The sequence below is a fragment of the Danio rerio genome, chromosome 21 (genome assembly GCF_052040795.2).
Source record: "Danio rerio strain M-AB ecotype USA chromosome 21, GRCz13ab, whole genome shotgun sequence".
Taxonomy (NCBI): domain Eukaryota; kingdom Metazoa; phylum Chordata; class Actinopteri; order Cypriniformes; family Danionidae; genus Danio; species Danio rerio.
In genome coordinates, this window is record NC_141041.1 from 15,449,793 (window position 1) to 15,468,191 (window position 18,399).

The 18,399-nt window shown below is 34.2% G+C and overlaps 2 protein-coding genes and 1 long non-coding RNA gene across 9 annotated transcripts in view; 1 reads left to right on the forward strand and 2 right to left on the reverse strand.

Moving 5' to 3' along the window:
* man1b1a (mannosidase, alpha, class 1B, member 1a) overlaps positions 1-12,675 on the reverse strand; it is a 45,296-nt gene extending 32,621 nt beyond the window's left edge. Inside the window, exons 1-2 of one of the 3 annotated variants that reach the window (XM_087300972.1) lie at positions 12,578-12,675; positions 6,334-6,461 (exon numbers count right to left, since the gene is read on the reverse strand). In XM_087300972.1, coding sequence (XP_087157098.1) covers positions 6,334-6,435 — 102 coding nt within the window. In that variant the 5' untranslated portion in view covers positions 6,436-6,461; positions 12,578-12,675. Of the gene's footprint in view, positions 1-6,333; positions 6,462-6,654; positions 6,818-12,262 lie in introns of those variants that run through there. The other 2 variants (XM_087300970.1, XM_087300971.1) reach the window with 2 other exon arrangements.
* Positions 155-3,850, forward strand: LOC147838805 (uncharacterized). Its single transcript, XR_015520146.1, has 7 exons — positions 155-292; positions 424-482; positions 576-643; positions 817-889; positions 965-1,024; positions 1,665-1,775; positions 3,744-3,850. It is a non-coding gene; the product is annotated as an uncharacterized LOC147838805 (long non-coding RNA).
* Positions 12,676-14,868: 2,193 nt separating the features above from the next.
* The window catches only part of si:ch211-196i2.1, a 143,430-nt gene continuing 139,899 nt past the window's right edge, over positions 14,869-18,399 (reverse strand). For all 5 annotated transcript variants that reach the window (XM_087300951.1, XM_087300948.1, XM_087300952.1 and 2 more), the window contains 2 exons: positions 17,414-17,596; positions 14,869-16,116 (listed from right to left, as the gene is read on the reverse strand). In XM_087300951.1, the coding sequence (XP_087157077.1) occupies positions 15,973-16,116; positions 17,414-17,596 (327 nt within the window). In that variant the 3' untranslated portion in view covers positions 14,869-15,972. The remainder of the gene's footprint in view (positions 16,117-17,413; positions 17,597-18,399) is intronic.

The window sequence follows — 18,399 nt, forward strand, 5'->3', positions numbered from 1 at the left end:
TATACTAAATTTATTTTTTTAAAGATGTTACAAAACAAATTCATTATACTCCCTGCACATAGTGTTATATGCTTATGATTTTGGCATTTATAATTATTATTAATTTATTTTTTTTTGTTTCAAAATATTCTGGTACTAGCAAGGAGTTCAGAGTGTTTGGCTGATTACATGCGGAGTTTAATAAACCTTTTGGAAAATGCTTTCCAGACACCTTTTTTTCAGTGATTATTGTGACACTTCAGATTAAGTTAATGACTGGTGGGATTGCTAAAATCTAAGAATCTACGTAAAAGTAAGTAAACTAAACACTTGAGAATATTTATGTAATTATTTTTACACAAAACAGCATGTGTAAACACATTCTATAAGCTAAATATTGCATATTGTGTAAAATTAAAGCTTTTATCTTCTAACACATTTCAGGCACTGCATTCAACCTTCACTAGATGATGACTTCAAGGAAACACATTTCTGGACAAAAAGTGTTAATTAATACTTTTTTTTAAATAATGTTTATTTTTTTAAAAATTTCACTTTTAATGAGACATTTTTGTTGTATCCACTTTATTGAACAGCAACACTAAAGTTCATCAGGAAACAATGGAAAGAGATCAGGATTGCAACTTTGGTTGCTGCAATAACGGTATGTGTTGTGTTGAACTTGTTGAGCGGCTTGTGAAGCACAGCTGTTGTTTTTCCCTAAATGTAGCCATTTATTTAGTACATGTAGTGTGCATACTGCTTTTAAAAGAGTGAAAGATATGCTTGAAACATTTTTGTCTTATTTAGGACAATATATTTTCTTATGTCTGCCAGAGTTTGAACACAAGGACTCTCTTTTCCTGACAAGTCTCTATTTGGATAAGAGACCTTTCAAGTATAAATTTGGGTAAGTTTTGTTGATTATTAAACATCAATTTAAAAGTACTAATTACCTATTTAACTCTTGCTTTACCTTACACAGATGAGCAATTCGGTGCTTCCAACTTTGCAGAAACGGGGTGTGGCCAGGCTCTAAGCTTCAGTGAGTACATATAAATTATAAGCTTTTAAATTAACTGCCATGCATCAATTTGTCAGATCATACATGCTACTGTTTGGTCAGTTGCTCAACTAACCTTACTCTGTTGGTATCACAAAATTGTAGAACTAAAATTACCTTTCATTAAAAGAGTATTTTATTACAACCCAAACGTGTTTCCAATCTTTCCTTGTATAGCAGTGGATTGTCCTAATTTACAATCTCAAAACAGATTTTTATGCTTGATCTCAACTGAAGTGTAATTTTATTTTAGTTTATATTTAACTTAATTTTATGCTAGCTTTTAAAAAATAATAAAAAATTATATTGCTAAAGTTGTCTTGCACATTTACAGAACAATATTACCACACATTCATCACATTGTCATCTTAGTAAAGTTTGTTTGTGTTTAAAAAAAAAAAAGAGTAAAGAAAATCTCAGCTAAATTGTATTATATTTATGTACATTGTTTACATTATTATTATTATTCTTTTGAGTTGGAAATAACACAAACTGCTCAATATTTCGAAACTGCAGCAATATTTACTGTAGCTATTGTGTAAATGCTAAAATTAGTTATATTTATTTAATAACTATTAATGTTAGAATTGTTCCTTTTTTGTTTCTTTTCCCCTGTTCACAGAGAGGACCTTCTAAAAGTTCCGGTTTTCTGAACATTGTATCCTGTGTGTAAGAGACCTCTCTTCAGTCAAGTCTGGACCCAGTCAGACGCCAGTCTTAAGGATAATTGATGGTAAGCAGTGTTATAGTATGGTGTAACAAATGCTAGGTAGACTCAAGCAGTCGTGGGTGATAAAAATTGTTATTTCATCATTTCATTTTTGTAATTAAAAAAAGATACACAGTATAAATACACAAATTAAATAAATGGTGCATTTATGTTTTAGCTACAGTAGGTGTATTTATATAGAGGAGCAGGAGTGCTGGTCAGAAATAAAATGAAGAAGCAAATTATCAATTTAATAATTGAAGCATAAAAATTTACATAAATTACCATTTAAATGGACAAATAAATAGACAATTGTAAAACTATTTATTTAATTCATGTTTTAAAATGTGAATTAATCAAAGCGTAAAAAGTATATTTATTCATTCATTTTCTTTTTAACTTAGTCCCTATATTAATCCCTTTATTGTGGGTCGCCACAGCGGAATGAACCGCCAACTTATCCAGCATATGTTTTACGCAGCGGATGCCCTTCCAGCTGCAACCCGTCACTGGGAAACACCCATACACACTCATACACTACGGACAATTTAGCTTACCCAATTTACCTATACCGCATGTGTTTGGACTGTGGGGGAAACCGGAGCACCCGGAGGAAACCCATGCGAACGTAGGGAGAACATGCAAACTCCACACAGAAATGCCAACTGACCCAGCCGGGACTCAAACCAGCGACTTTCTTGCAGTGAGGCGATCGTGCTACCCACTGCGCTACCATGTCGCCCTAAAAAGTATATTAATAAATACTTTTACTTTGCCACATGATTTCCTCGAGTTAATCGATTTTTTTGTCTATTAACATCATTTTACAACTTTAGATTATAGTGTTTACCATCAAATTTTATATCAATAAACAACAATAGTTGACAACAGAACAGCATTAACAATACCTGCAACACTGTGATTATAATAATATATTAGCATAATGCATTAAAGGAATGGTTCATCTAAAAAAGAAAATTCTGTTATTATGTTCATGTAGTTCTAAAAACGAAAGACCTTTGTTCATCTTTTAAACACACTAAAATATATTTTATATTTAGTCCAAGAACTTTCTTATCCTCCCTTAATAAGTACATGTAATCAGTAGTTAAATAAAAATGTTATGATGATGTAACTGGTGTTATGATATACACCGGGTAATGCTCCCAGTGTACCATGTTATACATCAGAAGTGTTGTTGAAAATGTTTCCCAAAAGTATTATCATTGCTTCACACAAGGAGCATTGCTATCTGTGGGAGGATCAGAAAGAGCTCTTAGATTAAATAAAAATAATAATAATTTGTGTTCTGAAGATGGACAGAAGTCTTAAGGTTTTAGAACAACATGAAGGTGAGTAATTAATGACAAAATTTTCATTGTTTGTTCAACTGTCCCTTTAATTATGACCACACACTAAAAATAATGGTTTGGGATAAAAGATAAAGTAAAAGACTCTTTATAGCAGACAATGATGTTTGTATACTCTTTTGAAAAATGTACTGTCAACACAGATCTTTAATTGCAGTTTAAAGCAAAAATGGCACACAATGTAAATATTTTATCAACTTTATATTTAAACTAGTTTTTCTACAAATATATATTTTTAAAAACAATTATTTTATTATAGTTATAGCAATTACTCAACCTAGAAAACTTTAGTGTATTTTTTTGTAAGAATGACTAGGATTGTATCTGATGACTCCTATCTGATGATTTAGTACAAATTGTGTGAATTGTTGAATTTAGGCTCCAAGCTGACAGAGTGAAGCAAATACTTATGATAGCTCAGTGCTGAGATGTGTCTATTTCAATCTTTTGCCCTAATATTGATTATTAATTATTGTATTTATTATTAAAGTGGCCTACAAAATTCTATGGTGTTGCTTGTGTGCAGTTCATTGGTAATCAATTAAAGAAAAGAAGACTGAGTTTATTTCAGTTCAAGCATATTTCTCTTGAACTAACTTGTCTTTGTGTCTGTTTTCTGCAGAGAGATCATGCCAGTCCATATTGAAATAGTGACTACATGCAAGACTTCAAGCAGTACTACATTTCAAGTTTGGAACATACACAGTCCTGTGTCTTCCGTCAAGTGTGAGCTCAATACTATTGTTCAACCAGAGCAAGCAGCCCTGATGGATGTACAGTATATGTCTTCATTGATTATCCTTACTTTTATATATGGACACATTTTATTTCCAACATCAACACGCCTTTGTGAGTACACTGGTCAAGTTATTGGATCAGCTCAAACTGTTTTAACACAGTCCCTGTATGTAGTTTCATTAAAATCTAATAATTATAGTTTGTGCCTTCAGTTGCTATAGACTGTATTTACTAGTTCATTTTGCAATTCAAAAACCTGATTGATTGTTGTAAAATCTGTGGCAAACAACTGTAATGTCTTTTGTGTTTTACCGTGTTTTTTACGGTAAAGTTCTGGCAACCACAGCTGCCGGTAATTTTCTGTAAAACTGAACTTTACAATAAAATACTATTATATTTAATACAGTTGTTTTATGTTTATTACGGAAATAGAATGTAGTTAGTTTTACAGTATATTTATTATACACAGTAGTTTACTGTAAAGGAATTTACACTTACGACTGCTATTTTTAAAGTAATTTACTGTAAACATGTTTACAATACATTTGTTTTATTTAACAGAAATTTACTGTAAACATACAGCAGTTTTCAACTGTAAAATTTACAGATCATCAAAAAGTATTCTGTAAAGCATTGCACGTTGCAACCTTATATTTTACGGTGAACTTCTGGCAACCACAGCTGCCGGTATTTTACCGTATATTTCACCCGTTATTTTTTACAGTGCACTCGTTACAACCGAGGTATGCAGAAAAGCTTCTCTGAATGCCCAACATTTCGAACCGTGAGGCGGATGGGCTACAGCAGCAGAAGACCACACCGGGTACCACTCCTGTCAGCTAAGAACAGGAAACTGAAGCTATAATTCGCACAGGCTCAATAAAACTGGACAATAGGAGATTGGAAAAACGTTGCCTGGTCTGATGATTCTTGATTTCTGCTGCAACTATCAAATGGTCAGGTCAGAATTTGGAGTCAGCAACATAAAAGTATGGATCCATCCTGGCTGTAGGTGGTGGTGTAATGGTGTGGGGGATATTTTCTTGGCACACTTTGGGTCCATTAGTACCAATTGAGCATGCTGTCAATGCCACAGCCTACCTGAGTCTGAGCCTACTGACACTGTTTCAATTTACTATGATCTTCTATGTGAAGCTACTTTGACACAATTTACATTATAAAAGTGCTATACAAATAAAGGTGAATTAAATTCAATTTAACTGAATATTGTTGCTGACCATGTCCATCCCTTTATGATCAAAGTTTACCCATCTTCTGATGGCTACTTCCAACAGGATAGTACACAATGTCATAAAACACATGTCGTAAAGCGCGAATAATCTCAGACTGGTTTCTTAAACATGACAAAGAGTTCACTGTACTGAAAGGGCCTCCACAGTCACCAGACCTCTATCCAACAGAGCACCTTTGGGATGTGGTGGAATGGGAGATTCGCATCATGTATGTGCAGCCGACAAATCTGCAGCAACTGCTTGATGCTATTATGTCAATGTGGACCAAAATCTCTGAGGAATATTTTAAGTTTAATTGATGCCATGAAGGATTAAAAACAGTTCTGAAGGCAAAAGAGGGTCCAACCTGGTACAAGTAAGGTGTACCTAATAAAGTGGCCGGATAGTTTATATAGCATGAATGCGTTTTCAAAAAATTCGAATGCACCTACCACTTTTGTTTTGCTAAAACCCCACAATGTAAAAAAAAAATTGACAAAAAGTCTTGCCAACAAATTTTATGTCACTTTAACTGATTTTATACATTTAATCTACCATTTTTATTTTCGACAATTTTCTGCCATTCATTCATTCCTTTTCTTTTCGGCTTAGTCCCTTTATTAATCTGGGGTCGCCACAGCAGAAGGAACCGCCAACTTATTTAGCATATGTTCTACGCAGTGGATGTCCTTCCAGCTGCAACCCATCTCTGGGAAACATCCATTCACACTCATACACTAGAGACAATTTATCCTACCCAATTCACCTGTACCACATGTCTTTGGACTGAGGGGGAAACCGGAGCACCCGGAGGAAACCCACACAAACACAGGGAGAACATGAAAACTCATTTTCTGTTCTGTTATTTAATGTTTGACTGACTTAAGTTGAGATGGCTAGAAAATTTAAGTTGATCCAACTAAAACAATTAGGCACCAATAATTTACAGTTCATGATGCTTTAAGAAAATAAATTAAATTTTATAAATATTAATAAAAGTAACTTCCATTATATTGTAACCAACTAGTGTTTAAAACAGGGAAAATGGTGTTGGATTATTCTCCTGATAATTCTACCATCAAATACTAAAAAGAATCTTAAAAGAATTAACAAACCACTTCCAGAAAACTCTGAATAAGCCTGCAAACTTAAAACAAGTCTTTCCTGCAGCATTATTACGAACATGATAAATATTACTGTACTCAACAGCATTAAAAACAAAGACAAAATACTTGGACTGACCCTCCAGCAGGACTGTCTCCGGTGTTTGCCGTTGGTGTAGCCACGGTTGTGTTGTTCTCTAACCGTCAAAGACACAAAATCCTTCTTCTGTGGTGAATACATCTCTACCAGACCACCGCTCAAAGACTCTGTGTCAAATACGAGAAAAAGAGAGTAAAACAAGTCAACAATGGCACAGCTATTGAGTGCTTTTTCCCACAAATCACTAATTGTAAGGTGAGCTGAGCACATGAAGGTCTGTTGCTCCAGTGACGCGGATCTCTCTAGGTCCCGTAGGAGAATCAAGGTGTAAAATGCAGATCTGTTCCCAAGATTAATTACCGCTGGATTAAATCTGGAGTAAACGAAGGGAATAGGAGGCACACTGGCATCCATCTGACCATGGGACAGGGCCGTCCATCTCCTTGTCTCAGGGCCATGGGAGCCATGTAAGAGGGGATTAGGAACATTAGCCTAAGTCCATCTGGCTTCTATCATACTAACCGGAGATTATTGGATAGGCTCGATTTAAAGACACTGGACTGCCAAGACAACACACACACACACACACACACACACACACACACACACACACACACACACACACACACACACACACACACACACACACACACACACACACACACACACACACACACACACACACACAAACACACACACAAACACACACACAAACACAAACACACACACAAACACACACACAAACACACACACAAACACACACACACACACACACACACACACACACACACAAATACACAAACACACAAACACACAAACGCTGCTGTATAGGACAGAGTTGAATACGGACTTCCAAATGCAAATTACAAGTAAAACCATCTTTTTGAGTGTGTAATTTAAGTGTGAAGGTAAACATGAGCAACAGGAACTTCCCACACTTCTTAACCATTTCCACAACCTTTCAAATTGATAACTAGTTGTTTTTAGATGGATTGAGATTGACTTGTGAGAATTATTTACAGAAAGGATAAACAATTTGCTCAGAAAACACACATAACCTGTGTCTGAAATCGCATAGTGTAGTATATTCAGTTTGAAACTTACTTCAAAATGGTTTAAAACAACAACAACAACAACAACAACAACAACATACAATTGAAGTCAGAATTAATATTATATTTCCCAAATGATGTTTAACAGAGCAAGGACATTTTCAAAGTATGTCTGATAATATTTTTTTCTAATGGAGAAAGTCTTATTTGTTTTATTTTGGCTAGAATAAAATAAGTTTTTAATTTTAAGGTCAAAATTATTAGCCCCTTTAAGGTATATATATATTTTGATAGTTTACAGAACAAACCATTGTTATGTAATAACTTGCCTAATTACCCTATCCTGCCTAGTTGATCTAATTAACCTAGTTACGCCTTTAAGTGTCACTTTAAGCTGTATAGAAGTGTCTTGAAAAATATCTAGTGAAATATTCTTTACTGTCCTCATGGCACAGATAAAATAAATCAGTTATTAGAGATGAGTTATTAAAACTATTATGTTTAGAAATGTGTTGAAAAAAACTTCTCTATGTTCAACAGAAATTGGGGGGAAATAATAATAACTGGGAATAATAAGACTACAGCTGTTCTTTTCAACAGCTTTTTAATCAATACCATGGCATGAACATACTTATGGTTTATACACCAACTTTTTTCTAACATATATAGAAATTTAAGTAAGACATGTTTAACCAAATTTATAGCTACAAAAGCATTACTGTATTGTTTTCCTATGATAAATAATTTTTTTTTTTGTTAAGGCCCATGACATGGTTTTTTGGCTGAAGTGGTTTTCTTCCCACATTTAACTTTTAAATTTAAATTTTAGTACACATTGTAGTAAGAAAGATGGTATGTAATTATGGTTTTATATGTTTGTTTTCATTTTTATAAAACTTTCAGATTTATTGATTATTGATATTTAAAAAACATTAATCAAAAACTGTGACCTCTATACATCCAAAATCACATATTTGCATATACTGGGCGATATGGTAAAATGCCATCTAAATACCAATTATTTTCCATATTGAACGATAATGATATATACAGTACACAACAATGACTGAAGCCACAACAATTAGAAGGTCCAATAAATGACATAACATATTTTCAGACTATAAATTTTCGGTGGTCGAAAAATCGGTACATCTCTAATATAAGCACACTTCTTTGTTCAACAGAAATTGGGGGACAAAATAAGCGGGGAATAATAATTCTGACTACAACTTTACTGTACTTTTCACCAGCTTTTTAATCAATACCATGGCATGAACATACTTATAGTTTATACACCAATTTTTTTCTACCATATATAGCAATTCAAGTAAGACATGTTTAACCAAATTTATAGCTACAAAAGCATTACTGTATAGTTTTCTTATGATATTATTAATATTATTATTATTTTTAAGGCCCATGACATGGTTTTTTGTCTAAAGTTGTTTTCTTCCCACATTTAACTTTTAAATTTAACTTCCATTAAAGGAACACCCTACCTTTTTTCTTTTCTTTTTTTTTTTTTACAGTTGACAGTTACATTTACAGTTGACTTCAGCCATTTTTAAATCCATTCAGGCAATTTCTTGTTATGGTGGGTCACTTTTAGCTTAGCTTAGCATAATGAATTGAATTAAATTTGACTATTAGCATTTAATTCAAAAAATGTTAAAAGGAGTTTTGATCATTTTCCTATATTGAGTTAAGTCTTCTGTAGCTCAATAGTGTAATAAAATCGACGGAAAATTTAAATGACCAAGTAATATCTTCCTAGTTATATTTGCGTAGAAACTAGTATTTTTTTTAAATTTTCTATCAGTTTTATTAAACGATGTAACTACAAATGCCTCAAGCTTTCAATTCATTGATGCTAGTCAAGCTACCGTGAGCTAAAAGTGACCCCAGTACAAGAAATCGGCTGAATGGATTAAAATGTGATTCAGTCAATTGGTTAACTCTTGGAGACTTGTGAAATGTGCCATTTTCAAAAATAAGGTGCTCAAAAACCTTTAAGCAAGTTTTAGTACACATTGTAATAAGAAAGATAGTATGTAATTATGGTATTATATGTTTGTTTTCATTTCCATGGAATGGAATGATGGTATAAATTATGCATTCATTTCACAAAATACTCAGATTCGTTGTATGATGCTGATTTTAAAAGAAGCCCCCCCAAATATATTTACATTTTCCGGAAAAAAAAAACTTTAAGATTTATTGATTATTGATATTTAAAAAACATTCATCAAAAACTGTGACCTCTATACATCCAAAATCACATACTTGCATATAGGGCTGGGCGATATGATAAAAATGTGATATGAATACCAATTATTTTTCATATTGAACGATAATAATAATAATAATAATAATAATAATAATAATACAGTACACAATGACTGAAGCCACAACAATTAGAAGGTCCATTAAATGACATAACATATTTTCGGCCGATAAATTTTCGGTGGTCGAAAAATCGGTACATCTCTAATATCAGCACACTTTTAGACTCCCATTGTTGCACATTTCTGCTGTGTGAGTGGCTTTTATATCAATATAGAGTAAAAAAAAAAAAAAAAAAAAAGTCCAGAGCTGATCATTCTTATTGACATCAATTTTATCACAATTCGAAATACTATCATTTATCAGCCCAGCCCTACTTCCATACTACGTTATTATTAGTATATGAAAAGAGCAATTCCAGCATTATGAACGTGACATTTGCAGTAAAAACTTAACATTCATACAAAGAGAAAGCACATTAAATTAAAACATCTGCTTCTATTTCCCAAAACAACCAAGCACAGAGTTATGGTATCAGAAAAATATCAGTCTGTAAGCATTTTAAATAAGGAAAATAAACTTGCATTATGGACGTGACCAAAAAGTGTGCAAATTTATAGGACAAAACATACAAAGGTTGACATTTGCACGGAACTGCTCAAAAACAATGTATGAGCCAAGAAACTATATTTATTAAATTTATTAATGATTATAATTCCTTACATTTATATAGTGCTTTTCTAGACACTCTGCTTTACACATTGGGGTGGGATCACCTCATTCACCACTATTGTGTAGCATCCACCTGGATGATGCAATGGCAGCCATATTGCACCACACCACACACTAGCTGATTAAAAGAGAGGAGATAGGGTTGAGCGATGTTGACCAATTTGGCATCGTACGATGTCTAATATGTAACAACGCGATGGACGATGACATCGTCGTCATTGGCGGCGGGGAATTAATAATGAATAAAATACCCATACCCATAACCAAATCATAAATGAATAAAGATAAATTACACACATAATTACCACCTGTCAATCCCTTTTTCCACGGGACACATGAATAGGCAGAGTGATCTGTGTCGTTATGATGGCGTCAACAAACTTGGTTGGTAAAAAAGGTGCACAAACAACAGGAACCAGCCAACAGTGCCTGAGGTATTCTAAATGAGGGCTGCTGAGAAATGCTAGGTGAAGTACAAGAGTGGATGTGGATCGTTTTCGTTCTAAAATGCCATTTAAAAACTAAGACCTATTAGTGTAAACTGGGCCCAAGTGTGTATTTTTCACGAGCGGGGGTGGGGCGGGGCGGAGGATCGCGATGCCGGCTAAGCATCGTGGTGTCTGTCGGCCATCGGCAATGGATGATGGCATCGTCTATCGGTCCAACCCTACAGTGTGTTGAAGCCAATTACGATATGGGGATGGTTAGGAGGCCATAATGGACAGAGGTCAGTGGGCAAATTTGGCCAGGATACCGGGGTTAAACCCCTATTCTTTTTCAAAGGACTTCCTGGGATTTTTCATGACCACAGAGAGTCAAGACCTTGGCTTAACGTCTTATCCGAAAGACGGCGCTCACTGAGCAGTATAGAGTCTCTTTTACTATAATGGGGCATTAGGACCCACACAGACAGCAGGTTGAGTGCCCCTTGCTGGCCTCACTAACATCACTTCCGGCAGAAACCTAGCTTTCCCATGTGGTCCCCCATCCAAGTACTGACCAGATGCACTTAGCTTCAGTAGGCAACCGTGTGAGAGTTACAGAGAGCTAGCTGCCCTTATATTCATAAAACAGCAGATGAGAAACACTATAACGGCGGTCAGAGAATATGCATGCATTCCATGGACACTTTGATATCCGATCTTATCATATATCCCATTAGGCCACAGAAGAGGATTTGTGAATGGCAGTGAATCATACGACTGATGCTTGTAGGTCATGTCAAAATGACAACAACATGGTGAAGGTAATGCAACCAAATTTGATTCAAGCAACACAAATTCATAGTATAGACCTTTTTTTTTTAAATAATGGTTGTGAAGTTCAAAATTAAATGTAGAAACTGTGTACCACATTTTGGTCAAGCTTACTGGATGTCTGGTATTTTAAACTTAGTCATAAAATGCAGTAATTTGGTAACAGTTTGGCAGCATGCTTGTTTTAACACTATCAGAGAACATGAGGAAAATATGCAATACATTATATACTTCAATGTAAACAAACACCATCTTGCTAATACCATTTAAATTTGGTCACATAACCACTTTTATTAAAACATATAAAATTTGTGTCATAAAACCTTTTTATTTACAAACTTTAAATGATTTGACTTAAAAATTACCTTAAGGGTTATTAGGGCAAGACTATCCTGGGTCAGTGTTTACCATGTTTACCTCAAACTGCTTTCTCATTGTACACATTTACACCTACTTTCTCGTTGTATACAGCTGTACACTATGACATTACATACTTAGTGTTTACCATACAAATAAAACAAAAATAAATGAAATACAGCAGAAGAGCTGCAGTGCATTTATCCTAACGTTAAATGAACTGTATTTATCCAGTCAGCTCTGGTATGTACAGAGACGTAACTGGCCTCCAAAGCATCCTTGTTTTACCTTTCATGGGACAAGTTGCTTCTCCTGGTCAGGAGGAGGCTCTATATGGAGGTCACACGGCCAACACATCCATCCAGAGTGAGTGTAGTATTAGTATACACTGAGTAGGTGACAGCAGGAGTGGCTTTCAGATCTCTATCTCTCCTCCATCACGCTGCTCTCCACAAACCGCGCTTTTCTCCCATAACCGCTCATTCATGCTGATCAACAGTATATCCGTAATGTGTTAATCACTACATAATTAAACATCCTCGTTGTCATTAGTCAAACAGATGTGTGTGTGCAGTGCAATGTTTATATGTGACAGCTCCTTACTGCGTCACGTGATCCTCTAGCGTGCGCGTCACTGGCTTGGACCCCGCCTTCTTTGTTAACACGTTCACGACCAACAGAATCAAACTCCCTTCATGCAGGATGCAGGCCTGCAGCTCTCCACAGTTTAACTTGATCTCTAATTAAAGACACCTGATCAAACGAATCGAGTCAATCGGGTTTGTTTTGAAAAGGGACTTTTCCACAGTTGAGCTTTCAACAAAGGAAGTCATTTATAAATGATAAATCACAGAAACATGACGATTATGAATATATATTTGAGGATAGCGTCGTCTGTTAATTTATGGTGTATTTTAATTAACTCAATTAATTAAGCATTTACACTCTAAACAGTTATCCACAGCAGTTTGGTTTTTAGAAAGAAATATTCCACAGATACAGCAAATTGTTATCGGCTTGAAAAAAATCACTAGATAAAGGTGTGGTTGGGGCAGTGTTCCTGGACCTAAAGAAAGCCTTTGACACGGTTAATCACAGCATCTTACTAAATAAATTAAAAGAGATCAAAATGTCAGCAGAAGTGATTTGGGTCTTATTTGGGTGGGACTTGCATTACATATTGGTCAAAAGCCTCTTTAACTACATTGAAGCCTATTGACTCAGTATATAAGCAAGCAGTTAAAATTATGGACTTACAGCCTTACAGACTTACACTGTGAAGTTATGTGTAAACATAACCTTTTTAGTTTTGATAATTTTATTAAATTTTATTATCTTAAATTGGTTTTTAAATGTTTAAATAATCATATTCCTGTTTTCTGATCTAATCAGTAGGCATCAAACCTCTCACAGAGTTGCACATCAACCTCCTTTGGTCAATCTGTTTTCTCTGTAAAGGGAGCCAAACTGTGGAATGATTTAACTGTTAGCTTAAAAATCAGAAAGAAATATAAATATTTTTAGTAGTGTTCTTAAAAAAAGGTTAAAAACAAAACAGCAGTGTTTGCACAAATGGTCAACTGTTAGTTTGTTGGATCATGCCGCCTTTGCTTTTGCCTTCAGTAATTTTTATGTAAAGCATAATAAAGTTGTTTTATATGTATTTATTACATTTCCATTTTGTAAATTTTTTTCAAGCCTCCTGTGGACAGGTGTTGAGAATTAGCAAGTTTGCTAAAACACTTAAACAAATGCATTTGGTTGTCCAGTGTAATTGTGATGTCCATGTCAAATAAATAAATAAATAAATAAATAAATAAATAAATAAATAAATAATAAAATAATACGCTTAAATGGCAATTTTTTTTACATAAATTAAATATACATACAGTTAGAACTCACGTATGATCATTTTTGTTACTTATAAAATAATGTAAATGCACGTATAATCAATGCTGAAAAAAAAGAAAAAGCTTAAACCTGCCCAAGCAGGTTAGCTGGTTGACCAGCCTGGTTTTAAAAGGGTTTTGGCCATTTCTGGACTGGTTTTATCTGGTCAGGCCGGGAGATTAATAGCTAAAACCAGCTATTTCCATCCTAAACCGGGCTGATCAAGCTGGTTTTTAGCTGGTCATTTTCCACCCTGACCAGCAAAGACAGGTGTGAAAATGGCCAAAACGCCTCTAAAACCAGGCTGATCAACCAGCTAAAACCAGCGTAGACTGTTTTTTTTTTTTTAGCTGGAATGTGTTAAATAATGCTGCATGTTATTGTTTGAGCAATATTATGAGAAAGAATATTTATATACACACAAAAAGAAAGAAATATACTGTATTGTATATGCCAATTTTAAAACTTATCTGGATTTATGATTTCTAGGAAAAATGTAGTAATGTCCGAATTCTGACCTACTACTTCAGCTGAGACTCTTTATTGTGTATTTGGTGAACAATTTAATATCCAATGAGCCCATGGGGCAAGGTTTATGTGTATTGCTACACACTGGTAGGTCACATGACAGTAACAACATGACATATGTAGTAGTGTAGTTTGTAAAGTAACTTCAAATTCGAAATGTAGTGAAGAAGACCAGGAAGATGGTAATGAATTGAAAAAAGAACAGCTCACTTACCTTTGTCATCTAGGAACTTCCTTGTACATTGCAAGTTGAAATTGTTTCCTTTCATTCTGCATTGTTTCCTGACACTCTGCATCGCATTCCCAATGACCAGATCAGATCAATTTTAAACCTAAAATAAACCATGTAGACTTCTCGTTTTATCTGACTCCAAACAGACTGTATTCAGAATTATGCCTAAAGTTGTACATGCTCATGGAGTGCACATACACTGTTTTGCTGTTTAAACGGGGGAAATTAAACTCCACAAAACATGTTTTAAAGAAATGTTCATGTTTCAAACAATGATACAAAATTGTCCAATACAATTTAAGAGATACCTTAATAATCCTTTTATAGCTGATACTCAAACAGATGACCAGCATGTGATTTCAAAATACATAAAATACACAATATACATTACAAAATGTAACTGAACAAAGTATAGTTTTCCAAAACAAAGCACCTGTGCCTAAATTTAATGTGGTTTAGCGCATCATTGATGTTAACTGAATGTTAGTTAAATTCAGCTGATTCATTTCAACATATTTTACCAATAACATTTGTAAATGTTCTCATAAGTCATATGTGTTGACGTAAGTGCTCCCTGAGACCTACATACAGTAAAAGTGAACTGAAGGAACTGTCTGTATGACTTTATGCACAGTCTCATAGCAATAATGCGCCTTAAAATCACTGCTTACACAGTTTCTGGTGCTTTTTATCGCAAATATCAGCACCCATAAATCATCTGAACATCATATTTTAAAATATGTATGCAATATGACCTTTTCTGTGAACGAATCAAAAAAAGAACAAAGAACACCAAAATGTAGCACAGACTTCGCTACCCAAAACCTCACAGAAAGGGTAGCTGTGTCCTCAGTAGGACGCTTTGTTCTAATCAGTCCTACAATTCAAGTTAGACAAAAAGTGTCATTTCTACACTCCAAATATGCACTTGACTTATAATGCAAAGTCTTATAATAGTAACTGCTACAGGCACAGTGACCTGTACATGACTAAGTTGCATAGAGGTGAAACCTGGACCAAGCAACCACATAGTGGTCATGTCAGAACCCTGTCATTACACATGTTATGATCCAAGCTTCAGCTACAACGTTATTACAAGACCAGCTAGTGATTAAAAAAAATAACATCATGTATAAAAAAGTACATCAATTACAAAGCTAAAAGTCCCTGTAAACAAAAAAGGATATTGTCCATTTGTCTGGCAGCACCGGGGTAGTCAGGACACTGTCTGAAGCACTTCGTATTTCCATAGATGCCTTATGTGCATTCAGAGTGTCCCGTTTTCTTCTGTTGTTGTTTGTATTTAAGGTTAAACACACAGGATGTACCATTATCATTAGTTGTGTCTCTAGCTGAAGCATACAGGGCCAATGGTGAAGCCAAACTCTTGACTGCTGTTTCCAAAGATCCCTATATCACGTAGAGGAAGCAGGTCCATGTCCTCAAACTGAAACACAGACTCACGCGGCCCAGGATCCACTTCCTTTGCAGACTGTTATGGCAAAATCAAACAAAAAGGGGTTTTTGTTAAATGTATTTATAGTTTCCCTCTGAGTATGTTTTACTTAAAGGGATAGTCCACCCAAAAATAAAATTAACTCAACATTTACTCACTCACATGTGGTTTTAAACCTTTATGAGTTTGTTTTTTGTGTTGAACACTAAAAAAAGATGTTTTGAAGAATGCTGAAAACCTGTAACCATTGACTTAAAAATTAAATACTGTGGAAGTCAATGGCTACACGTTTCCAGTTTTCTTCTAAATATCTTTTTTTGTCTTCTACATCAAAATAAAGAAACTCAAACAGGCATAGAATACTGTAAATAAGGGTAAATTAATGATAACAGAATTTTAAAAAATAGTGTGAACTATCCCTTTAAGGCTTACAGATGTCTAAGAAGGTTGTCATTAGATATTAATAATAATAATTAAATCATAGAAACGTATAATTAAAAAAAGTAAATTTACTAACGTCCATGTTGTGAAGTCATGTGTATGCAAATATGATGTTTTTATTTTTTACTTTAACGATTGCATTCAAGTCACTTTCCATTTTACGGTTACCAATTTAAAGGGACAGTTTACCCAACAATGAAAATTCTGCCATCATTTGCTCACTCTCCACTTGTTCCTTACCTGTCTGAGTTTCTTCTGTTAAACACAAAACAAGATATTTCGAATAATGATGGAGAGCATCAGCCTCTAACTTCCTTGGTATTTGTGTTCCTACTATGGTGATCAATGGCTTCTATTTTACAGCATTCTTCAAAATATCTTCTTTTTTGCTCAGCAGTAGAAACAAACTAAACCATTAGAGTGTGAGTAAATAGTAAATCTCTTTAAAAAACTTTTATCAGGTTAAAAATGCTCCTTTAAACAAATCATGTTACACATGTAAAATGTATTTGTGCCCTTATCTGTGGTCAAATGTTTCCTTTTTTAATACTAATTTATTTAGTGTACATTAAATTGATAAAAAGCCACATATATATATATATATATATATATATATATATATATATATATATATATATATATATATATATATATATATATATATATATAATAAAGACATTTGCATTACAACATAACTACTGGCTCAAACAAATGCTGTTCTTTTTTTATTCTTAAGATAATACTAAAAAACCTCTGAAATGAAGAGTAAAAAAAAACATTTTAAAATATAGAGAATCTTTTGAACAGTAATGTACAGGGAAATAAATTGATTCACTATTGTACTAAATGAACTGTGTTACAAATGTTGTTATAAAACCAAAAACGCTCTTACCACACAGTCCTGCAGTGCTCCTAAATAGCTCTGCTTGGCGGCGTCTGTGAGGAACTGGACCTGTCGCTGTGTTTCTCCCAGTCTGTGTCCAGGGTAACAGGAGTACGTCACTCTCTGCTCCGCTCTGTTGCTCTGGAGTCTCAGAAAGCGCAGCTGAACCACACTTAGGGCTGGATACTCAAACTGACCACAAGGACAGATGCAATGTGAAGGACAGTTTATTGTGTGCACCAACAGGACTTAAAATTGAACATTAAAACAATGAAGAGCAAGAATCTGATAACAAATAAATGAATTTTATTTGCCATACAGCAAACAGATATGATAACTAGGGCTTGTAAGTCCTAGAAAAAAAAGAAAAAAAAAACATCAATAAGAACTGTAATAAACTGAAAAAAAAATATTCATTTGATTTACTAATTAGTTTAAGGTAAGTGGTTGCAAACAATTTATATGGGCTGAATTTAAACAAACAAATTAAATTTAGTAACGTTCAACTTAATTTGTTTGTTTAAATTCAGCCCATATGAACTGTTTACAACCACTTACCCTAAATAAATGAGTAAATCCAATGGTTCTTAATTATGTTTTTTGGACATACAAGCCGTGTCTGAAACTGCTACTTGTTCATTCATTCATTTACTAATCTGTAGCATAAGCATTAGAGTAGACTATATAAGGAAAGAGTGAACAAAAATGGGTGAGTAAATTTGTAGTAACGTAAATAGTGTGAGACAAACAGCAGTTTAACACTGCAATTTCATCATGCGTATTACATCTACTGTACCATCCAGTAAAAGTTTTGCTGTTATGAGTAGAATACCACCTTATATTTGTCTCATTTATTGATAAGAGAGAAGAAAAACGTTAGCTTCAGGACTGTAGCCAGCTCGGGGTGGTTCTTTTTCCTCAAAAAATTGACTTTTTGGCAGTCATTCGCTTCATTTTCTGTTTAATTATGAGGTTTAAATACTACATTTAGTGAC